The following is a 25408-nucleotide window of genomic DNA, read 5'->3' on the forward strand; positions in this document are numbered from 1 at the left end:
GGCCCACATTTTGCCTCAAAAGTTGATCCAAACCGATCATTTGTTGGGCCACAACAACGTTAACTCTGAGCCTATATACGTTGTGGACCAACAAATGAAAGGTTTGGATCATCCTTTGAAGTGGGCCCTACAGACTGTAAACTCTGAAAAGATACTGGACTTCACGCGCGCACACACACCATATAAAATCTCCCGCATAAAAATAAAAGTCCCTTCTTTTATTAGGGATTATTGCCCTAGTGAGAGCGATGAACCCGGTGTTGAAGAAGGCCAAGGTGGAAGAGGAATCATCATCGAGGGAAAATGAAGGCTCTCATTGAGCACCGGACTAAAGAAGTCGATCATCTCAACAAGAGGTTAACGTATTATAAATCTCAGGTGCTTTTCCTATTCATTGATGAATGTGCAAATTGCTCTTTTATAATTTCATATTTCCACACCCAAGTCATTACTATCAACAAAAAAGATTGTTAACGATTCCTCCAAACCTGATCCCAAATAAAGCGGTTGATTTGGTGTACAAAATATTCATGGGAAGGTTGTAAGCAATAATTGCATCCTTTACTAGAAGGTCATGCCGAGTATTATCCTCCTCTATTGCAAAGTTATAGAGATAGTCTTTTTAAAGCACTTATCTTCCCAAAATTTAATATTGCCGTCCCCCACCAACCATCTACTATCATCATGCCAAAGTCGGTATATTTTCCATAATCTCTCCATTGTTTACTTTAGAGAAACTATTTATACTTTCCATATCAATAGAGTTCCCGTGCTAGGTGTATATTAAATTAATGAATCTGCTCTAGAGAGAGAGAGGGAGGGGAGGGATGAGAGGCCGAGGCGAGGCGAGGTGACGTGGTCCCTAGGGTCTGAGATCAATAACTGGCTTTATTGATTCAGTGCCCAATATTTTCTTTCAAGCAGTTGCAAACAGTTTTCAAACAAATTCTTTAACAGAAAAGTGTGATTTTAACTTGGGAGCTAGATCTGATGAAACCTGAACTCGTAAATAAAAAATTGGTCTGAGGAATTCTAAACTCGGGCTTTGCCAATCCAAATCATAATATAACTTATAAAGACAGAGTATTAGTTGATTAATTTATATTTTCAGAGTAATTTATTAGTATTAAAATGCTTCTGATGGCTTGTCAAACAAGATAAAACTTCTGAGAAAGAGGACAGTCCCCTCCCCCGCTATGTGTTAAGGCTTACTTGATCTAACTATATTCTTTCGTTATCGGATGTTAGTAGTAACCACATCTATTATCCGCAACTCCTAAGCAGTTTTATCTCTGTAATCGAGTGCTTCAATGTGACTCCTTACTCCTAAAATGTTTGACCAGGGGTTGACCATGGTGCTACCAAAGTTAGTCATGAACTTCTTATTTCCCTTTTTGAAATCAAATGAGAATCGTTAAAGGGGAAGAAAATGTCACACTAAATACATAAAAATAGCTATCATGTGTTATTCCACAAATGTTCAATGGATACATTGTTGCATTTGTAGTGGGCACACATGGATTTTACTTGTGATCTTTCATGCAATTTAGTTTGTAATGCGTGAAAATTCTTTTGAATTGGAGTGACAAGCAAATAAAATCTTTTGGCAGTCATTTTGAATTCATATGTGATTAAATAATCTAATTTTGAGTCCAATAATTGGTTTTGGACTCACAATCGGTTGTCAAAATCTAAAAGGACAAGGCCTAAAAGTTGCAAAGAGATCCAGATAACTTACTAGAATATTTTATGAGTAGTATAACACCATATGAACCTTGTATTACATCGAAAGAGAGTAAACTATTACAACCCAAAAACAAAGTTCATAAACCTTAACGAATTATGAGTACACACGTATAAATGTATAAATATATTCATTTTTCTTTTGAAATAGTGTATAAATATATTCATATACACACACATCCATACATATATGTATCTATGTATGTATCTGTCTATGTATATGAGCTCAAACTCCAATACTTTATAGTAACATTGTCTTAGGCTCAATTTTAGCCCATAGATCAACCTATCAAATCTTAACTTATGTATTAGATCAACCAAAATAGGTTCGAAAGTGAGTTACATGTTGCTGCTCCAAAACATAACTCATTGGGGTTGAGTCTCTAGCTCAATTGGTTTAGGCGTTGTTCTTCAACCTGAGGTTGGTGGTTCAATCCCATCTTACTCAACTCAACGCAACTCAACTCAACTCAACTAAGCCTTTGTCCCAAACTAGTTGGGGTCGGCAGTTCCTATAATATAAATCTGTCTTAAGTTGCCTAAATGCCTAACACAATCAAAAGACACCTACCATTCAAAAAAAAAAATCAAAAAAAAAAATCAAAATAAACCTATTTCAGATCTTTAAAAAAAAATCTCAATTCGGAAATATTTCCTAGTCATGTACCAAAACACATTTTTCATGTTTTCTTTGGCATGGTTCACCAGAACCACTTTTACTTGATCCAAAAGTTATATTTAAAAATTATTAAAAAATTATATTATCATAATTACCTGGCCTACCATTTTTGTGATTAGTGGGACTTTATTTCCACTCAATTGACTCGTTCAAAAAACTCACTCTGCTCTTTTCATTTTCTCTTCTTGCTTTTCTTCTCTTTTTTCTCTTCATCTTATTCTTCCTTTCAGCTCGATGGATACTCTTGCATTAGTCCAGATACTCATATTTTGAAGTGATTACTGATTGTGTGCTTGGAAAAGATATGCAGCTGCAAGAAGCTGAGAGGAGATTGCGCGATTCGGAATCTCAACTGGCCCGTCTTCGATCGCGACATAATGTAGCGGGATCTTCAAAGACTATGACCAATGGTGTTGGTAATGTTAAAGTGGAACATAAATCAGCTAGCCTTATCCACATTGAAGATAATCCTTCTCAAACGCATACCCAAAGTAGACCTCAACTTCTGATTCCTGCAGTCAACCCCAAAATTGCGCCACCCGTGAAATTGTCAGAGGCTTTTATGAAAACGTCAGTTGCCCCTGCTAGTCAATCTAGCAGTGAAGGAAAGCAGAAAGGAAATGCATCTCGTAGACCCTTTTCTGAGCCTGAAACCATGGAATTGCAAGACAAAGTGACTAAAAGGAAGTTTGGTAATTTTTTTTGCCACTGGATGAGCTAATGCTGCTGTCATTATGCAACTTTCAATGGTTCATTTTTGTTGTGCCTGGTATTATTTTTGTCATGTTTTACTCATATAACATGATCTTATCAAATGGTAGGCTTTTATAGGATTTAATGCTGTTATAATTGCTTTTGAGAGCTGCAGAACAGAAAGAACATAAGGATTTGATTCCATTGATACGTAAATGTTCATCACCATGCATAATCCGTTTCCATCAGGGTGCCCACATCTCTAGTCAGCACAAGAAGAAGTTGAGAAGTCTCGCCTTAAATCCAATTAATGATCGGCTTTTCGTGACAAGGTAACCTTTTCTGTTGGGGAAATAATGTTTCAGATTTTATTATCAGACTGTTAACTGCCCTAGTTTTAATCATTTTTTGAGAAAACGGATACAAGGATTTGTTACATGCATGAATTGATGTTTCACAATAGCTGCTTTCTAGTCACTGTTATTAGTGGATATTGGAAGGTCAACTTCAGTGCCTCATGACTTGATTAGAGTCCGAAGGCCCACACTTGATGCTGCCTCAAAGGCCCACACGTGGGGTTTGTAAGCTTTATTACCCTAGAAAGTCACACATGTTGAAGAGAAATGTGATTGATTAGTGTTAAATCATTCCAAATTAGGTTAAATCACTATTATATAAAGAACCTACACGAGTTACATCAAATGTTATTTAGTTAGGGGCAAAAGGAGAAAAAGGTACATAACTGATAAATGACTGTTAACCCCTAAAATACCAACCGTGTATAATGATTTCATATCACTTCTGAAGTTGGTGTATAAATGCCAATCGTACCTACTTTCTTGTTATGTTCCAACCTGTATCGGCAAGAGCTTTAGTGAGCAATGCTAGTAGCCAAACGACTTTTAGGCCTCACGAATAGAGTGGTCCAATCTACACAGTTTTTCACAAAACGACATTGAATCTTGATATATTGATCCTCCAATGTAGATTGGTTTGGTGGGGAAATACATTGCTGCCTGATTGTTACAAGATGGATCTGTAGGAATGTAATGTTAGATGCCATTATTTGAACTTATTAGTTCTTAAAGGCATTTTTAGTCATTTGACTTCATGTTGCTCATAATGTGTTTAAATAGCTTTTGCTCTATTGGATCAATCAACGAAGTTCGACCATTATTATATCTCCCTATCTTTCTCCACATTTCTTTTATTCTTTTTTTTTTTTAGTATAAAAATTTTATCGAAAGGGGAAAGCCCGAGGGATCAAGATGGTCAAAAGACATGCCAAGGCACACAAAAAAAAAAAACAACAAAATGCCGGAAAAAATACAGCCTCAAGGGGGAGAAAATAAAAAATCTCCAATTTAATCTTACCAGCTTGATGATTTACTGAACGATTCCCCCAATCCCAAACGTGTTGAAAAGCCATGGAATAATTGTTGATCTAGGCCAAAATATCTTCAATCATATCAACAAATATCTATGGGAAGAGATCCTTGCTATTCATCCATCTAATAACATTGAAATCATTGTTCCACAATCGATTGTTAAGGTCCGTCGAGTCCGAAAAACGAAATTCATTTAAAAGAGCGTGGACTTCAGCCTCATTAGCGCCCTCGCTGATGGGGGAGACAAAGCCCACTTAGTAATCCCATTCTCATCTTCGAAAAGGCCACTCACTCCTGCTGGGCATGGGTTTCCCATACTGAATACGTTAAAATTCTGATTAGGATACCGTTTTTTTTTGGTGTGTGTGTGTGTGTGTGTGGAAGAGTACTGGCTAGATAATCGATCAACAAAACAACTTTATGGCAAATAGCATTCACTCCTTTGAAAATGCCCCCATTTCTTTTTTTTCCCTGATTGCCCAGTTAACGACAAGAAGAGCCAAACTTTAGATAGACCTTTCCAATGTTTTGAAATTCGGAATCGGTAAATTGTAGTGGGGTCATATCGTAAATCGTAAGATTCATTCAGATTTCTTTTGAATGGCAAGATTCATTTTGATTTATATATAGATATTATAAAAAACTAGAGTAAATTGTTAGATCCATTCACACACAAATACACACACGATCGATTAGATAACTTATCTACTTCGTCAGCTTAAAATATACTGGGCCCCACATAGTTACCAGATTCGCCATCGGCCCTCCGACCCGCGATCCGGGGTCGCACGATCCCAAACGAGGTTTGCTAGCGACCCGGATCACAAAAAATGACGACCCGCGGAGACCCACGGGAGAGAAAGAGAGAGATGCATATAGACTAAGGGAGGGAGAGAGAGAGAGAGAGAGAGAGAGAGAGAGAGAGAGAGAGAGAGAGAGCTACAAATCTTACATATTTTGGGTTAGATTAGAACTAGAGCTTTCTTTTTGAAAAAAAAAAATGTAGGGCATACATGAGGTTTTATTTTATTTATTAAATGGATGTAGTATGGACTATGGAAGGATATTCATATATTCCAATGAGAACTTTCTTTATGAAAAAATATGTATGACATACATGAAGTTTTTATATTTTGTGTATTAAATGTATGTAGTGTATACTATGGAATAATATTCTTGTAAAATATTATGTATATATAATATATATATGAGGAATGCTAAGATCAAGCGGGTAACCAGCCGCTTGTAGACACCTGAATGCTCATAGGTCCATGTGTAAAGAAACGTAATCCAAAACAATAAATCAGCTCCCTCTTTTCCGTTCAACGCTCTCAACTCGTCAAAAGATTCCTCTCTCTCTCTCTCTCTCTCTCTCTCTCTCTCTCTCTCTCTCTCTCTCTCTCTCTCTTACCGATGAGCATTCTTTGTTAACCCTTCTTAACCCAACTTGTGCTTCTCTCTTGTCCTCGTCCCCTCAATCCCCACGCCTGTGAAAAGTCCATAGCCATCATTTCATCTCCTACCTATGTCTCTCTCCACCTTTTCTACTATTCATTTTTTTAGGAACCCCCCCTCTCCCGCTTTAATCAAACAGCAATGCACAGATAGAGATCTTTCTACATAATAGAAAAAGGAAAAAAATAAAATCCCTCTTTCTTCAATCAAGTTCAAACAAAGGTTAACCGAGAAAATCCAATGATCATCTCAGACCTTGTCGTTGTTGAAAATAATAGTAGCTCCAAAACTACTGACGTAGTTGATACCATTTCTAATAATATTTGCAATGGTCCCCAGATGCACCATGAAAACAGCAAACCCAAGAGGCGAAGGAGACAAACCCAAGAGCCTCAAGAATCCATTCCTCCAAGAAGAATATATTGATTGAGTTGAAGAACTTACTTTGATTCTCCATGATTGTTCTTATAAGATCATGAAATGGGGATCTATTGCATACTGTCTAAGAGAAGAAGAAGACCAGAAATTTGGAGAAGAGGAAGGGAGAGAAAGAAGGGTTAAGAAACAACGCTTTTCGGTCAGAGAGAGAGAGAGAGAGAGAGAGAGAGAGAGAGAGAGAGAGAGAGAGAGAGAGAGAGAGAGTGTGTGTGTGTTACCGTTTAACCGGTTGAGAGAGTTCAGCCGGAAAAAAGGGGGCAGATTTATCGTTTCCGATTGCTTTTCCTAATTTAGAGTTACAAGTGGACCTATGAGAGCTCGGCTATATACAAGCAGTTGGTTACCTGCTCGATCTTAGCATTCATATATATATATATATATATATATATATATATATATATATATATATATATATATATATATACTGTTGGTGAGCTTAAGCGCACCATTTTTTTGGTGCGCTTAAGTTGTTATAACACCTCCCATTGGTGCGCTTAAGCGGGACCTAAACATTTAAACGAATGGGAGGCGCTATAACAACTTAAGCGCACAAAAAAAATGGTGCGATGAGGGTATGCTATGTTGGTTCGCTATTCGGGGTCGCGGGTCAGTTCGGAGTGCTAATTCAAACTCTCACACACACTCTCTCTCTCTCTCTCTCTCTCTATATATATATATATATATATATATATATATATATATAGAGAGAGAGAGAGAGAGAGAGTGTGTGTGAGAGTTTGAATTAGCACTCCGAACTGACCCGCGACCCCGAATAGCGAACCAACATAGCATACCCTCATCGTACTGCATACCGGGCTACCATCATACCCCGTACCCGTTCCTGTACCACGTACGAACGAACTGCGTTTTGGGCCCACATTATATATATATATATATATATATATATATATATATATATATATATATATATATGAGGAAAGTGTTTCTAGTCCGGCCGACTAGAGATCATTCTCTAGTCCGCCACCCAAAAACGCATGGGTCCCACATATTTGGGTGATGCAAAGCATTCATTTGATGGGGCCTGACATAGAGACGGTGACTACAAGAAATTAGCTTCATCGGATCATCCCAACCCTATGATTTGTGGAGCTTAAAATGGACGGCTATAAACCGCCACAAATTTGTCCATTTTTTAACTCCACAAATCGAAGGGTTAAGAAGATCCTATGAAGTTGAATTTTTGTGGACATCCTATCTATGATGAGGCCTATCAAATGAATGCTTTAGATCACCACCAAATATGTGGGACCCATGTGTTTTTGGGTGGCGGACTAGAGAATGATCTCTAGTCGGCCGACTAGAAACACTTTCCTCTATATATATATATAGGGCTTAGATCAATCAGATGAATGTTATCTGCTCAGTCGGCCAGAAACACAGTGGGCCCACATTTTTTGGCTGATCCAGAGCATTCATTTGATTGGGCCTCACGTACATAGGGTGTGCCCCGAAAATCAGTCCCATAGGATCATCCTAACCCTTCGAATTGTGGAGGTAAAAAATGGACATGTTTGTGGAGGTTTATAACCCGTCCATTTTAACCTCTACAAATCGAAGGGTTAGGATGATGCTATGGAGCTTATTTTTCGGGCACACCCTATCAATGTAAGGGCCCATCAAATGTGGTTTGCATCACCCAATTAATGTGGACCCCCATTGTTTTTTGGCCGACTTTTTCTTATATATATATATATATGAAGAAAAGGATTGTACGCTTGAGCGTACCAATCTTATATATATAATGAAAAAAACTAGAGCATAATATTATTCGAATCATTCATTTATTTAATACCCTAATACGTTTGGTCTGTAACAAACTTGTCACATATTAATCATTTATTTTTATCATTAGAAAATACTAATAATTTATCTTCCATCCAAACCCATGCACATTGGATAATAATCTTGAAACTAATAAAAGACACATGATCATATCAATTCTCAGAGTCTCAAACAACAAATGAAAAATATCAATTATAAAAAATTGGTAAATCGTTAATGTTGTCCTCATTATACCCCCTTCCCTCCTCGATGTGAGTAATTCCCTCAGGAATATGCATTGTGCTCGACTGGTTCAAACTGGTTCGATTCATTCGAACTCCTCCTATGTCGCCTTCCTTCTCAAGAGAGGGTTTTCGAAGGTTTCTTCTAACGTAGAAGGGAAGAGGGTCTTTTGAAAGAAAGTCCTATTTTCTTTTATATAGAACTTAATTAGGATAAATCGCATGAATTGTATGAATCATACGATTTATGATTGAATTGTAAGACTCCATAAAAAATTGCAAGATTCAATCGTGGGATTCAGATCGAATTCATAGGATTTAATTTGAATCCCATTTTGCCATTCAAAAAAAAAAAATCATAAGATTTTCAAAACAATTGCCCTACCTCCCATAGGCCGAGGGGCAAATATCCATTCATCGAAGAGCTTGGATAATTTGTTTGGAAAAACCCAAGCAATACCAAACAAGTTTAGAATGAAGGTAAAGATCTTGCTAGTAACCCTATAATAATGAATGTAAATATGATCATCATTCTCCCCCGCCTGATGGAAAGAGCGCAATGGTCTACTCTAATAATGTTTCGACTGTGCAAGTGATCGACCATCAAAATCTTGTTCAAAAAAGCAGTCCAATCAAAAGCACACTCTTGGTGGGGCAAGAATTCTCTAAATCTTGTAAGCTGACGAGGTAGGTGCTGCCGACACAAGACTGGTAGAAAGAACAGACTGAGAAAATCCCATCTCGGGCCAGTATCCAAATTCTCTTATCCTTGCCATCCCTTCTGATTTATGTCGTTTCCAGTGTCTCCATCAACAACAACACCCTTTCAAGCCCCTCTGTTGAAGAAATTTCTCTAAAAACAATCTTCCAATTCACCCTACCATCTTCAAAGCTGAAGGAATCTTTCACATTGATCTCTTTATTATTCACCACAACATGAAGTTCGGGGAAGAAATCTTTCAATGGCATCTCATTACACTAAGGGGCCATTTGGATACTCGGATTTTAGAAACCAGGTTTTTACTTTGAAAACAGTGTAAAAGAGGGTTAGAAAAGAGGGTTAGAGACAAGAGAAGAAGTGGACCAGCCGTCGTTTTTGACTTCTCTCCCTTCTTTCCATCAGCAAGAGAATAGAAGATCCTCCCATTTTCCTGGTTTTAGAAATCTCAGGTTGCACGAGAGATTTTTAAAACCTGATTTTCTTGCTTAAAATCCAAGAAATGCTGCCAGGACAGCACACACCAGCCTGCACTGATTTCAAACTAAAAACCTGGTTTCTAAAATCCGCGTATCCAAACAGCCCCTAAGGATCAAGCCAAAACTGAACTTCATCTCCCTTGGACACCCTGTACCGAATTCCTCTTTGTAAAGGAAATTTAGATTTTAGGATACTCTCTAAACTGTGACATCCAAATTTCTGTAATTATCAAATGAATTGCAGCCACCAAAACCTGCTCTATACGTCACTTAAATCATCTAGTCCAAAGATGAGACCTTTCCTCCCCAAACTTCCACAGTACCTTGCCCAAAAGCACTCTGTTCATGACATATAGATATCAGATATCAAGCCTCCACCATTCTTTGGCTGACAAACCTCCTCCCACCTAACAAGTTGAAATCTACTCCTATTGGCTGACAAACCTCCTCCCATCTAACAAGGTTGAGTGCACTTGATGGCCCCAACCAGGCATTTGAAAAGAGACAATCAATCAGGAGGTACCTAAGAGGGATATCTTTCGCTATCTTGGTTCAATCCTACAGAAGGACGGGGAGATTGAAGAAGATGTTAATCACAGAATAAGAGCAGGTTGTTGAAGTCGAAGCATGCTTCAAGAGTGATGTGCAACCGTAAAATTCCTACCAAGTTGAAGGGAAAGTTTTATAAGATAGCTGTGAGGCCAGCCATGCTGTACGGCTCAGAATGTTGGGCCACTAAGAAGCAGCATGTGCAGAAGATGGGTGTAGAGGAGATGCGAATGCTTAGATGGGGTGGCACCAAATGAGGAGAAGATGAGAGAGCACCGCTTAAGATGGTTTGGGCATATCCAACGTAGGCCTTTGGATGCTGCAGTGAGAAGAAGTGACTCGTGCCAAGTTGATGGAGTAAAAAGAGGTAGGGGCAGACCGAAACAACTTGCGTAGAAACAGTGTGGAAAGACTTGATGGCTAGGAACATAACAGAGAACATGACCTTGGATAGGAGAGAATGGAAGAAAATGATCAATGTAGACGAACCCAACTAGTGTTAGGATTAGACTTAGTCAATTTGAGCCGGGTAGATTCTTTCACCTTCTTCATGAAAATTTTCTGAAGGATTCATTAGCGGACTCCAACTAGTTTGGGACAAGGGCAGACCGAAACAACTTGCGTAGAAACAGTGTGGAAAGACTTGATGGCTAGGAACATAACAGAGAACATGACCTTGGATAGGAGAGAATGGAAGAAAATGATCAATGTAGACGAACCCAACTAGTGTTAGGATTAGACTTAGTCAATTTGAGCCGGGTAGATTCTTTCACCTTCTTCATGAAAATTTTCTGAAGGATTCATTAGCGGACTCCAACTAGTTTGGGACAAGGCTTAGTTGAATTGAGTTGAGTATTCTTTCTCCTCAACTCAACTCAACTCAACTCAACTAAGCCTTTGTCCCAAACTAGTTGGGGTCGGCTTGAGTATTCGTTTTCCTAAGGACAACAAATTTCTCTTCCAGGATGAAATCTACTCTTCCATTCTTTCAATGGCAGGATCCCAAAGCCGTTTCTTGGGTCTCCCACCACATAATGGAAGGCTCGTACCACTTTAAAACCAAGAGCAAAAACATTTCTTTCCTTGTCCTCTTCACTAACTCATCAAAATTGCTTTACCGAAGTTAAGATATCAAGACTAAAAGAGCCATTTTGAGTTGGTTTGAGGCTATTTCAGGGCTGAAGATCAACATTTTGAAAAGCTCTCTTATAGGCGTCAATGTTGACAATTCAATATCTTCTTTTATAAGCGGTACCCTTGGATGTAGGATTGATACTCTTGTGATCACTTGCCTTGGTCTTCTTTTGGCCATCTCCCCTTCTTTGTCTATGGTCTGTGGTAGTGGATACTGGATAGAGTGGAAAGAAAACTTGTCTCATGGAATAGAAATTACTTGTCTCATGCAGAAACATAGAGTAGACAAATGTTTTTTGGCAATTTCGAAGAGTAGTGATTTCTGAAATGATTGGGCGGCGTGGCTCTGATTCTTCTCGGTTGTTCGTTATAACCACCTTTCGTTCGTGGGTAATCTATCCACAGATGAAAGGGAATCCTCAAGGTCTAGGCCTATTAGGTAAGGGTCTGGGTCTAGGACAAGAAGTTCATGGAAGCGGAGATTACTAAGCATACCGCACCAATAATGCTGTTCTGGTTGGTAGTTGCCCCTTCAATATAATGAATAGTGGTCCAAATCTATCGGGAGGTGGGCGAAGATCCCATGCCATCCCTTGATGAATAGCCAGCCGAACCCGAGTACTAGGGTTTATTCGTAGGGGTGCAACTTAGGCGGGCTCAACCCGAACCCGGCGGGTCAACCCGGAAAAAACTCGGGTTGGGTTGAGTTCAAGTCAGGTTCAGGTTCGGGTTCGGGTTGGGTTTTCTCAACCCGAGTTGAGTTCGGGTTGGGTTTGGGTTGAGGGCTTGGGCAACCCGACCCGAGTTCAACCTGAAATTTTTTATAATTTTTTTAGTTTTTAAGGTTAAAATCTCGGGTTGGGTCGGGTTGAACTCAGGTTGGGTCGGGTTCGGGTTGGCAAAAAGGGTTGCTCAGGTCGGGTTGGAACTCGGGTCGGGTCGGGTCGGGTTCGGGTTGAGTAAATGGTTGCTCGGGTCGGCCTCAACCCGAACCCGACCCACCCGAGTTGCACCCCTATTTATTCGGTTGTATCGAATATAAGAGATAGAAATAGCCTTTATTGCGCAAGCTTCTAATCATTCCATTAATAGTGGGCGCCTTTCTTTTCCCCTTCTATTTGGCCCTTCCTTATTCCTGGGGTTAGGTGGGGCGCTGGTATTAGTGATCTCGAGTCGCTTCTAGTTGCAAGCTTCTAATAATTTATGTTTCCCTTCTCTTCAAGGTTGCTAGTTTCGGGTATTAATATTTCTAATGCCTTAGGTATCTAAGCCTGACTTCTCCCCTTGATTCTTGAGATTAGCATCTAAGCTTTTGATTTCATTTCATTTCCAGTTCCCTGTTGATCGAGAGGCAGAGTGAGTTCTAGGGTCACCATACGGAGCTTGAAGGCTTCACCACTTATGCTCGACATTAGGAGAGAGTTGGGGCTTCGCTCTTTAGCCTTGGCTAGTTCAACCTACTACCTTTCCATAGTAGTCTCCACAACGGACGTTCATAACCAACATCTCACTTTCTTCGACTAAGTTCTTCCATAACCTTAGCTCGACTGAAAGGGGAGACCTTTACCAGCAGAAGAGTCTTTAGCTCAACTGAAAGGGGAGACCTTTACCAGCGGAAGAGTCTTTAGCTCGACTGAAAGGAGAGGGTCTTTAGACACAATAGTCGATCGTGGTGATAGACACTCGACTGAAAGCAGAGTAGGGTATATGAGTCAGAGGAATGAAGTTTTCTTTGCTTGTTGAGACGGCGCTTGAATTGGAATTCGTACCTTGGCAATCGGAGATAAACTATTTATATACCCATGGTTTTAAATTTCGGCCGAAATGTGTCGGTTTCGGTCAAGTCCGACACCGAAAGTACATGGATTCGAAATATTACATTGTGTCGGCCGAAATTTCGTTGAATCCAGTAATTTCAACCGAAATGTAAATTTGGAGTACTGAATTGCAGCCACAAAAGTCAACAAAATTAAAAAAATAGGTTGTTTTTCGTCAGAGATCTCTGCCCAAAGCCATTTGATATATAAAATAAGGAAAAAATGATTTACATCATTCAATGCATGCCACAAAAGTCAAACAAAATTAACAAAAATAGGCTGCTTTTCGCCAGAGATCTCTGCCCAAAGCAATTTGATATTTAAAATAATGAAAAAAATGATTTACACCATTTAATGCAAGCCACAAAAATCAAAAAAATCAAATACACAGCTTGTGTTTCGTCAGAATCTCTCTGCCCAAAGCCATGTGACATTGATCTGATTATATCTTAACTATAATGATTGTATCCACCCTGTTTTAACTGGGATAGCCCCTCTACTGTAAAAGAGTGGTCATATATACACAAAAAAGGCCTGTCCCAAGTTAAAAAAAGGGGCGTACATATCTCTTAAAAAATCACCAAATTTATTACTGTAACTGGGACAACCCCCTTGTTTACTTGGGGCAGCCCACTCCAATGAATATTTATTACTTTTGTTTAATACTAGAGGGGCTGTCCCGAGTAAAAAAATGGGGATGGAAAATGATAACACCACAACCATATGCCCCCTTTTTTACTTGGAACAGTCCCCTCCAGTGTATTTATTGCTATTGTTTAAAACTAGAAGGGGCTGTCCCAAGTAAAAAAAGCGGATGGGAAATGATAGCACCACAACCATATGTCCCTTTTTTACTTGGGACAGCCCCCCAAGTGTATTTATTACTATTGTTTAAAACTAGAGGGGGTTGTCCCAAATAAAAAAGGGGATGGGAAGTGATATTACCACAACCACTGCAAGTGTTTTATCCATTCAACCGTTAATACATGGTTGTGCTGATATGATTTCACTAAATGAAAAAACAAAAATTACCATTAAGGGTTATACCTGCGCTTGTTTTTCAATTGGGACAGCCCCCATTAGTGTATTAATGACATCTCCTACACTATAAGGCGCGGTCCAAGTAGAAAATAGGGGACTGTTTTTTAAGACATGAGCTCATCTCACAAGATGTTCACATTCTTAAACAATTATGGATGACTCTCTTGCTTATGTGATGGTTTCTAAGTGTATATTTATGCTTGTTTGAGCATTGCCTGAAGTTTCATTTTAAAATTCCATCATTTGGATATGTTTCCATGCATTTCCATGATTTTACATGATTTCCACCGAAACCGAAATATTTCCATTTCCTTGAGGTCCGAAACCGAAACCGAAATTTAAAACCTTGTATATACCTTAGTATTGACTATTGATAGAAGTTTTATGTGACAGATAAGTCGACGTTCAGTTAAGTTAAGTGAAGTCGCCCCTATTCATTTCTTTCTTATTCAAATGACTTGAACCAAGGAGGAAGGACTCGGGGAGACTTTTCTCCCAGCAAGTGAACGTCACTTTCTGATTTATTTTAGGGAATGTACCGTGTAAACGGAGAGAGCGAAGCGCCCTAGCAGGTGAACTATCAATAGCGATTGAAGCTCCTTATGCCTGGTTCCGCTCAACTCTCCCTTCAGAGCTACCCTTGCCTGAAAGCGGAAGAGGTAGGTTACTAACCAACTGGAGAAAGTAGTTGGTCAGGTGATGTTTGATAGTCAAATGTCCCCTTGGATTGCCTAAAACTTACCCAAAGGTAAAGGTTTGATAGTGTGGCAATCGATCACTTCGATTGTGGAGAATTTCCTTGAAGGAGTTATACTTTCCATCTATGATTTGGCCGACACTTTGGATTTATTATTGACACATGTGTCCAGACGTGTCGACACTCCTTTAGACACTTTTAAATGTACTGCAAAAAGTGTTAGTAACTTTATATGTATATACACGTGTATGAGTGTGCACTATTTCTAGATTTTTAAGGGTTTCCATATCAGATACCTCGTATCCATGTTGAAACTCGGCACACGAATTCGTAGCCACAAATCATGATTGTATGTACTTTCTATTTTAGCTGTGTCTCCGTTTCTAAATTTTGGGAGTTTGCCGTGTCCTCTGTGTCGGCATGCGACACTCGCGTCCGTGTCCACAAATCATAGCTTTCCATTGATAAAGGTACTACTATTAACCTCTAGGAAGATAGATGGCCGAATAGCGAGCCCTCATGTGACAAATACTCTTCTATTGAATCTTCAAGAACATATTTTGCAAAGTGTTTGATATGATAAAGTGCGTTAACAAGGTCGAGTGGAATTGAAACTTTTACCGATTCTTCAGAGATCAGGTTGAGCAGCTCTTTCTTGAGATTATTTCTAGAATGGACCAACCCTCTGATTTGGCTTTTGTGTCTTCTTCTACGGGTTTCACCCCTCAGTCTTCTTCTTTCTTCCACAGATTTGCCTCTCCTACTCTTCAAGAAGCAGCCCAAGAATCCGTTGTCTTCCCGACTTGTTTCGTTGCAGTCTCCGCGAGAACTTCTGTCATGGAGAAATTGAGATCCTGCAGGATGTAGGAGGATCTTTCTGAATAATTTTTTTGAATGGTAGAACCTTTATGAATATTCTGGAGTTTTTTCAAGGTCCCCTTAGTAGCCATGCCGAAATCCTAGTTCCCGAAACCTTAGGTCGAATAGTTGAATGCTCGTAGTCGCGGCGAGCGGCCCTATCCCGCTGCCGTTCTCTCTGGTTCTTCCACACCTCCTGCTGGTGCTCAAGGAAGAAGAAGGGCTAAAGGGTTTCTGCCATGGAAGGAACTTATCCCTTTCTTCTTCGGTTGGAACTTGCCCCTTTCTTCTCCGACAGAGACTATCCTCCATGGTTGCAGCCAAGAAGAAGAGTCGGTTTCTTTTTTTCCATGATCAAGTAAACACAATCTTTTTTCTGTTCTTTTTTATTTCTTTCCCCCTTCTTTTCTTTTTTGCCACATCATTTCTTTCCTTTTCTTTTCCGACCACCAATGGCAACTGAACAGACCTATCACGACTCCTATTCTTTCCACTTTCCTCATCCAAGGTCCTCTTCTCTAAACTTTATCCAAATAAATAAACAAACAAATGTTGGATCTAGGAGTCTAATGATGATTTCTCGACTAGGCCTTTCTATAAATATCTGAACTCAAAATACATTGCTCATCATCCTAGAAGAATGGCTTGGAAAGAAGTGATACCCTTACAAAATAAATAACAACAGGGCAGCCTCTTCCCCCTTTGTAATCTTTTCTTTTCTTCATTGGCAGTCGTCCTTACAAAATAAAAAATAGAAAGAAGAGAATGTGCCATCACTATGAAGTGTAAAACTTGCACGTGCCAGTTTTAAGAATTTTGAAATTAAAAACCTGCTCCTGTCATTTTTTTTTTTGAATGGTAAAATATCATTGATAAAAAGAAGGGATTGTACAAACCGGACCAAGGAAGTCAGGGAAAAGAGATGGAAGAAAGAAAAAAGGAAAACGGTGAAACTATCAAGGAGGGAGATAATCAAACAGGGCAACTCCTTCCCTAGCCAGTCTTTCCGCCTCAACATTAGTGGACCTCTTCACATGCTGAAAAGAAATCTCCAACCTAACAATGTGCTCTCTAATCTCATCCATCCAACAAGCAAATCTCGAAGGATACGTCTTTTTACCCTTTAACCAGCCAATGACATTGGGCGAGTCACCCTCCAATATAACCTTAGAAGAGATATGTTGTCACATTCTTAAGAGAGTGAAAGGGAATCTTTTGCACTAAATATACACCATGAAGATGGGAACTGGTGGTAGACACTTAAAATGCTATGTTGGTGTAGAAGACACTTAAAATACAATCTTGATGTATCTTTAAGTTCCTTTTACATGATTGTCTTTATCAACAATATAAATATGATCGTGCATGGGGGTAAGAAATGTGACTTTAGATTTTGATTCGTGCTTTTTCTCTAAGACTCTGTAGATATGTATGCTTTTTGTGAATGACTTTGTCTTGCATGTCATTAATTATAGCCTTTTTTTTGCAGTGCATTGGATGGTGTCGTGAACTTATGGCAATTACAGGGCAAAGGGTGTGTTGCTTAACCCTTCCACTAAATTTCTAAACTATACTGTTTTTAAATCTACTAAGCACCACAACTAACTTAGCCTTTTTGTAGCGAGACTGTCTTTCTTTCTTTTTTTCTTTTTGAGAAGAAATTAAGTAGTAAGAGTGTAAATAGGTAATAGTGCATTATCTACAAAATACTAGAACTTATTCTTTTTAAGCAAAATTCAGGAAACAATTGAGGTGCTAACCACTTTGTAGACTGTCAATATGATTGGAATATCAAGTGAATGATTGCAAGTATTTGCGAACATGTCAAGCATAATTATCTACAATTGGGGCTCTTATAATTAATTCCCCATTAATTTACAATCTCTTATATCTTATTGCTTAGATCATGTACCAACATTGTTTCTATGCTGATAATTTATAGTCTCATTTCTAATGCTTAATGTAATAATCTAGTGATATAAGATGTAAGAGTAGCTTCTTAAGAAATGTTGTTCAAAGTACATACAAGGGAATGCTAATGTTATTCAAAGTACGTACTATATCTAAGTACATACTGTATGTAAGTACATATGAAGTGTAGTGGAATTCATCGTGGTGGTCGTTGCAGCCATGGATTTTGGTGTGATAGTAGCAGCAACAGTAATGGCAGATGCAGGCAGCCAAATAAGAGGTTGTTGGGTTTCTTTCTTGCCACACAGATAGGTACAAAACCTGGTGCATCAGAAATGTGGGTAGGGCAAGGATAAAGAGCTGGACAAAAGTGCCACATGGTTAGGGGTAGAGGGGCGGAAGGACCACTTATTTGGCAATTAATACTCTCTAATACCTTGTATAAAATGAGTGAGTTGAGCAGGGCTCGTTCCAGAATGAATTTGTTCACACACTTCTCGTTCTTTCTCTTTCAGAGTGGGCAAAATGGCATTTTCAAGTTTTGTATCACTGCATGTTTGTTGTCTTATCCGTGACGGTGTCGGTGACTGTTTTGCTATTCAATAACACCTTGGGATTAGGTTGTTTTCTCCATTCAACGATCTTGGTTATTAATTGTTGTAAGCTATGATCCGCGGACACGGATTTCACATGTCGATTGTTGACACAGATACCTCCTACGGGGAAACTGCTAAAAATCTAGAAACGGGGTCACACCCGGAGACGTACTTATAAAATTACTAATTTGCAATAAGATAATTGTGGTTTTCGTTTAGTTCTCTTCAGTCTCCAATATGCAATGAAAAAGAGAGACCAATAGATTACCATGGATATGATATTGGGGCTTTTATGTTTTGCAAGGGAGGTGAAAAAGGGTGGGGGGTAACAACAAATATTAGTTAAAGAAGGGTTAATATCAAAATTAGAGTTAACATATTTCTAATTTAGAAATCCAAACACACTAAATTGGACCCATAAAAGACATACTATAAAACTTCTTTTCTCCCTTAGGAGTCAGCAATCTTGGTTAGTATCTGTTTTAATGGTTTTGTTTTTTTGATAATTCTAGTAGCTAACCACATTTATTTTTAAAATCTTAACTTTGAAAAACGGAACTTTATCTCTACAAGACAATTACAATAAATTTAAGGGCATTTTCCCTACTCTAAACGTCCACTCATAAACCCGTTGCTAGTGTTATCATTACAGGATGATGTCATCATATGAAGGCCTATTTCCAGGCCTTTCTCCTTTTATTTTGTCTATCCATTCTAAGGGAGATAGGAATGGGTGTTTTGAGGCTTCTCTCTCTCTCTCTCTCTCTCTCTCTCTCTCAATTGCATCAGCTTGGCATTTGGGCATACCTAAAATCATGTCAAATTCACTTGTGATTGATTTCTGGGAGTCAATTCATCATGTGCTCTAAGGTAGAAGTTGTAGTTGTGTCCTATGTCACAAATATCTCCGATATTTTTAAAATATAGTGTTTTTATCGTGAGATTTTGATAAACCGACAAAATCCCGAATTAATCCTGAGATTTTAAAAATATAGCGATATTTTCGTTTTCATCATAAAATATCCCGATAATATCCCGATATTTTTACGATAATTTTATTTTATATTTTTTATTAAATTTAATATTTTTATATATTTTTAAATAATTTTATTTTTACCGTTTATTTCCCGATATAAACCCGAAAAATAATAACAATTAATATATCCTGAGATTTTCCCTTGTCGAGAAATTCCCGATAACAACATTTGTGATATAGGTTGTGTCATTGCTAATGCCCATTTCACACAATAGATGAAGCCTACATATGTATATGTATGTGTGTGGGTGGGTGGGGGGGTATATGTATATTTGTGGTGGATCTAGTTCTGATCTTGTCAGAATAATTTTTTGAACTTCTGGAACTTCATTGAGATTATTGTTGACTTTTGAATTCTGACTTCTTCATTCATACACTTTCTCTTACCCGGGGATGAGTTGGGGCCTTGTTTATGTTTATAGCATCCTGATAATATCATTTTCTATGAGTTTTGTTGAATTCTTGTTGCATTTTTGCACGAGGCATAGTGTTTCTGATGTTCATGACGTATGGAAATTAATTGAATTTTCTTGCCTTGGTTTTGTGGAATGGTACAATTTACTCTTGGCACTATCTGATGGCTATTCACTTCTACTACAACCTTGCCATAGCACCTTCATTTATCTGAAATCTTCTTCTTGTAATCTCTGGTTTGGAAAGTTTAAGCACGATACGTTTCATTTATACCTTCTCAATCTCTAACTAATGCCCATTTATTTTAACTTGTAGGAAGGAATTCCATGCACCCATTCTTCACTAGGGTCAATCAGGGCCAGCTCGGCCCGGTCCGGCCCAATCAGGGCTAGGCTGAGCCTTGCAGGGTGGGCATTGGGTTGAGGTTTCTTAGGCCTTGACTCAGGGTCAGGGCGGGCCAGGGCTAGATAATGGGATCTAGGGTTTTTGAAAAGCCCAGCCCAACCCGACCCTGTTGCAGTCCTACTTCATCTTTAACATATTTCTCCTAGAGGAGAAAGATCTTCTCCTTTTAGGGAGTCTCTGGTAAGAGATCCTAAATGAACCTTTAGAGAGTTTCTGGGAAGAGATTCTAAAGGGATTTTCTTTCGTCTTCCTTTTGGGGAACCTTCATCTCTATCATCTCTCTCTTGGAAGAGAAATGTCTTCTCTCTTCAGGGAGTCTCTGAGAAGAGATCCTAAAGGAACATTTAGAAAGGTCTTTGGATGAGATTCTAAAGGGATTTTCTTCATCCTTCTCATGAAAGAGAAATGTCTTCTTCTCCGGAGAAAATTTGCAAAAAGAAAGAAAGAAGAAAACAGTTAAGTCAGTAATCCTTCTCACCTTTCTTTCTTCTCTTTCTTCTTTTTCTTCTTTCGCGTAGCTCTTTCTCTCATAAAAAAGATCCGATCATTTTCTAAACGATCTTACCTCTATTTATAGAACTCTCTTGAAGTAGTTGGCAACTGCCACCTCACTCCTTCACGATCTCCACTTCCCCTTTTGTGGGGAGTTACACAACTTTCTCTTTTTTTGAAAAGTGGATGACTCACTTCTTCCTTCGCGAGAGTTATTTGTTCCCTAAAATTTAGGGATTTCTTTTCCTTTAGTCGTGGCTCCTTTTTTTTGTTTTCTTTTTTATTAAAGTGCTTTAAATAGCTTACATTGAAAGCTCGGATCTATTTTTTTCTTATGAAAATGTAGTTATAGGAGCACGTTATTTGGACCTGTGACCTTTCTGTCATGGTGGGTTTCCTATATCCATACATTCTGTGGCTGTGTAGCAGTTAAAATTTTTTGATTAAACAAAATAGTGACATAAATAACAAAAAGGGCATATATTAAGTGTATTCCACACATTGGATATAATGATATATCATCCTAAGAATCACAAAATGTGGAACGGTTGAGACATGCCTCACATTGGATATATATCATCCTAATAATCACAAAATGTGGAACTGTTGAGACATGAGAACAACTTATAGTCGAACTCCCTATATAAATTTATATTTGCAGAGAAGTATAATGTGAAAATAGTGTCTTACAACACTTCGTCTTTTAGTTTAATTAAAATACTAGAAAACCAGGATCCTTGGATCTGTTTCAAAACGTACTTCTGTGAAGCAAGTGGCAATGCAGTAGATAATGGATCCTAGAGGACGTGTATTGGATTATCTTCTTAATGCAGTCATGTGAGGTGGTGTATTTAATGCCGATTGTTTATTCCCTCTACCAGAAGAAAACAAATCTTTGTTTTAATTCTCTGATGCTATTTCAAATTTGATAATTCCCTCGTAAATATTATGTTCTCAATGTAAGGTGTCATTAATATTTTCTGATATTGCAGATCTAGTGCCTCATTACTTAGTACCGCAGATTGTGTCTCTCCAAAGCAGAGGAGATGGCCTGAGGATGTGACCTGGCATCCACAAGGAGATAGTCTTTTTTCTGTGTATACTGCTGATGGTGGTGATTCCCAGATCTCAATCCTAAATCTCAATTCATCACAGCAAGTAAGAAGGCTTATTTATTTTCTCGGGTTATTCACTAGATTATGCATGTCACTATAAACTATGGATCAAAGTCTATGAATTAGTAGGTGTAGTGGTTTTGAGCAAAATTGGTATGGATCAGTATTTAACAATTGTTATCGGTTGACATGGTTAGGATTTTGACTTAGAATTCGCTCTAGGTCTGTTTCGATGCACAAAAAACTGGGAAAACTAGGAAAGTAGAGTGAAAAAAAATCATTATTCCCCTGAAAAGCAGTTGATGATGGGTTTGGAAAATTGTTTTTCGATAATCGTAATGTTTCTTGTCGACGCCTTGTCGGCTGACATGAAATCCAATTTCACCCCGTTTATTTTTCTCCTAATTTGAGAGGAAAAGGAGGAAACTCTCTCTCTCTCTCACTGTGATGATCCTCTTCTTCCACCTCTGAAAATGACAGATTTTGTATCATCAAAACAGCACATCGACTATCCTCTTCTTCCACCTCGAAGATTGCCATGGCACTGAAAACCTTCGGAGCTGGTTTGTGCAATTTCGTCTCCTCAAAACAACACCTTGACAATCCGCCAATGAGTGCCCAGAAAATCCGGAAAATCAAGAGATTTCAGGACATTTCAAGACTGCAAATGGGGAGTGTGTTCAATTTTGAGAAGACATGATGGTTAGGTCATTCATCCCCTTGCTATAATATCCCATGCTCCATAGGATAGCTTGTGTAAAGGATAGTTGGGTGGTTGATTGCTATTAGAGAAGGTCAGGTAGGGTCGTTTGGATTTGGGTGTGTTGTTGTAAACTTGAGGAGCAGATGGAGTCCTTCATTTGACTTCTTTTGCTGCTTCTCTAGGGGCCCTTGGCCATCCATTTGGTGGTGTCCATGGTGTGGCTTTTGTGTCTACCCCCCAACCCCTAAAAGCACAAACACACACACACACACACACACACACACACACACACACACACACACACACACACACACACACAAAACCACCCACAAACGTTCATGGTCTTTGATGGACAATGGTGCCAAGGGGATGTGAAAATTGAACGAGTCTTCCTGTGGGAGGGAAAGGAACTTGGGGAAAAAAAAGCACCTTGTGAAATGGGAAAATTGTGTGCCAATCTGAAGCGGGGGGGGGGGGGGGGGGGGGGCGCTTTGAAATCAAAATGTCTTAGAAATAAAGCTTTGCTTGGAAAATAGTTATTGAATAATGTGATGCAACTCGTTTGATATGTTTTACCTTTGTTGGAGCAACTAGTAACTAGGCTTTATTTCTATTTTTAGTTCCATTTTAGTAGGGTACATTTCTATATTTATACTAGATGTGGGGGCTGTCCACATTATCCAACCCACCCAAGATACAAGAAACTTGTCAAATTCCACTTCCAAATGTATTCAGAAACTATGACAAAAATATAAGCACTTTAGGATAAATTGGAAGAACCAGTCAAGTAGTCCAAAATTAACAAGCACTAGAAATTCAACTAATAAGAGATAACTTTATGAACTCTGAAGATAGCTGCATTTGGCTTAGAATCCACTGAAATTTCCTTTGGAGAATGAGGCTCACTTGTAAAGAGGCTCGAATACCAAATGAGATATGCATGAAACCAGAAATTCGAAGGGAGAGCTATGAATGTTGTAAATGGTTCCATCTAGCTCCAAGTGTTGACTTTCCAAGGATAGACTGGTGTTGCCGTGTTGGTAAAGTTCCAAAGAAAAATCACGGTTGAGGCATGTCTCTTTCACTTATAAGCTTGGAAATATTTGCCTCCTAAATAGGTGATGGTATTCATAAAACATCCAGATAAGCACTTATTTATATGATGAAATATCACTTTCAGCCCTCTTCCATATGACTTTAGTCAAACATCATCATGCACAAACTAATGCATTTTTTTAATACAAATCAGTGCAATGCAAACATTGACAGATGCCATTTGAGCTTCAGCAAACCAATGCAATGGCATAGGCCTCATTGTTGTCTTGCAAGTTACAACTCTGGCAGATGATATTTGAGAAGTTTATGCCTCGTGTCTCCTTATTTTGTAGAAGCCTGGCCTTTTCGTGCATGTTTGAATTGGATAGCATGTTTTGAGTGTAGACATATTTTCTCAATGTGTACTGCTTTTTTACGGGACCCATAAGATTGTTTCTCCACCTCTTTAATCTGTGCATCTAATTGCTGCATCTTGAATGCCATTAGTCATTTGAATTTGCCATAAAATCATGATTCTATATGGGCTTTATGCACACACAAACATACTCTTCCACTCTAGTTTATTGTCTTCTATATGGAAAAGTGATATTGACTTGTATGCAACATTAAAGTTGATTCTAAGATGATTGTGTTAGCAGAACAGAGTTACTTTCTTGGAAGGAAAATCTCATCTCAAGGGTATTATAAACAGTATAATTTTCATGCCCTGGGCGGATCAATGTTTTGCAACTGGTGGGAGCGACCATGCTGTGGTACTTTGGAATGAGAACGATGGTGAAAACTTATGGAAACCAAAGCCGTTGCACAGAAACTTGCATTCTTCAGCCGTTATGGGGGTTGCTGGTATGCAGCAAAAGCATATGATAATATCCGCTGGTGCAGATAAAAGAATTATTGGATTTGATTTACAAGCTGGAAGAGCAGATTACAAACACCAAATTGAAAGCAAATGCATGAGCGTTCTGCCTAATCCATCTGGCTTCAACCTTTTCATGGTGCAAACAGGGTGAGCAGGCCTATATAACCTTTGTTCTCATGTTATTTTGTCAATCATATCCTATCCTTGCACATTGTTTTGTCCTGAAGCCCAAGCCTAAATACACTGTTCAGTTACCTAAATACAATTTTCAGCCAAGGTTCCTTGAGCTTTTGCTGACCAAGGTTTTCCATTTTCAGCACTCCTGAGAAGCAACTCCGGCTGTTCGATATCAGGCTAAGGCAAACGGAGATTCATGCATTTGGTTGGAAGCAAGAAGCGAGCGAATCACAATCGGCTCTGATAAATCAGGCATGGTCTCCTGATGGTTTGTACATCACATCAGGCTCAGCAGATCCCATGATCCACATATTTGATATTAGGTATAACTGCAGCAGACCCTCTCAATCGGTGAAAGCTCACCAGAAACGAGTCTTCAAAGCATTATGGCATCACACCCTCCCACTTCTCATCTCCATATCTTCTGACATACACATTGGATTACATAATATTGCTTGAAATTTCTGTCTTTTTCATATCCATGCCATGGATTCCACTTTTTGTTTATGGGAGGAGGAAAACAATCTCACCCAACTAAGCAGTGGGTTCACCAAGGAGTTATAAAGTGAAGGACATATATCACCGAACTGTTGCATATGTTACTATTTCTCTTCGTTTGGAGAAGTGGAAATTTTCGAGGTAACAGAAAAGAAAGTGCAAGAAAACAAAAGAAATCCACCAACATATATGGGGCAAACAATGTTTTAGGTCATGTTCGACAGCAATAAAAGTTTCTCCCATAGAAAAATAGTTTACTAAGTGGTAAAAAGGGCACGGATGGCGGGAGAGGGAGAGAATTGAGAGGGCATCACCTAAGAAGTGTTCCTCCAAAGATCATATTCATAATGGTAATAGTCTAAAGCTCATCACAATGCGTCATATTCTATTATGTAGAATTGTCTTGTGAGCCGGTGATCTAATTGAAATGGGT

The 25408-nt window shown here is 38.7% G+C and overlaps 1 protein-coding gene across 4 annotated transcripts; it reads left to right on the forward strand.

Annotated features, from left to right (window-relative positions):
• Positions 1-229: 229 nt before the first annotated feature.
• Positions 230-25177, forward strand: LOC143869800 (uncharacterized). Of its 4 annotated transcripts, none has more exons than XM_077376481.1 (7): positions 230-356; positions 2733-3114; positions 3291-3447; positions 17203-17247; positions 21560-21725; positions 24077-24447; positions 24618-25177. In XM_077376481.1, the coding sequence occupies exons 2-7, from the start codon at positions 2823-2825 to the stop codon at positions 24934-24936; spliced, it is 1350 nt and encodes a 449-aa protein (XP_077232596.1). In that variant the 5' UTR covers positions 230-356; positions 2733-2822; the 3' UTR covers positions 24937-25177. The 4 variants fall into 4 exon arrangements, with proteins under 4 accessions (XP_077232596.1, XP_077232491.1, XP_077232526.1 ...); XM_077376376.1 differs by having other exon boundaries at positions 231-378; XM_077376411.1 differs by having other exon boundaries at positions 231-378; positions 24080-24447.
• Positions 25178-25408: the final 231 nt, after the last annotated feature.

Source organism: Tasmannia lanceolata, unplaced genomic scaffold, assembly GCF_043159265.1.
Source record: "Tasmannia lanceolata isolate RefF3 unplaced genomic scaffold, GAP_Taslan_0.1 ptg000001l, whole genome shotgun sequence".
Taxonomy (NCBI): domain Eukaryota; kingdom Viridiplantae; phylum Streptophyta; class Magnoliopsida; order Canellales; family Winteraceae; genus Tasmannia; species Tasmannia lanceolata.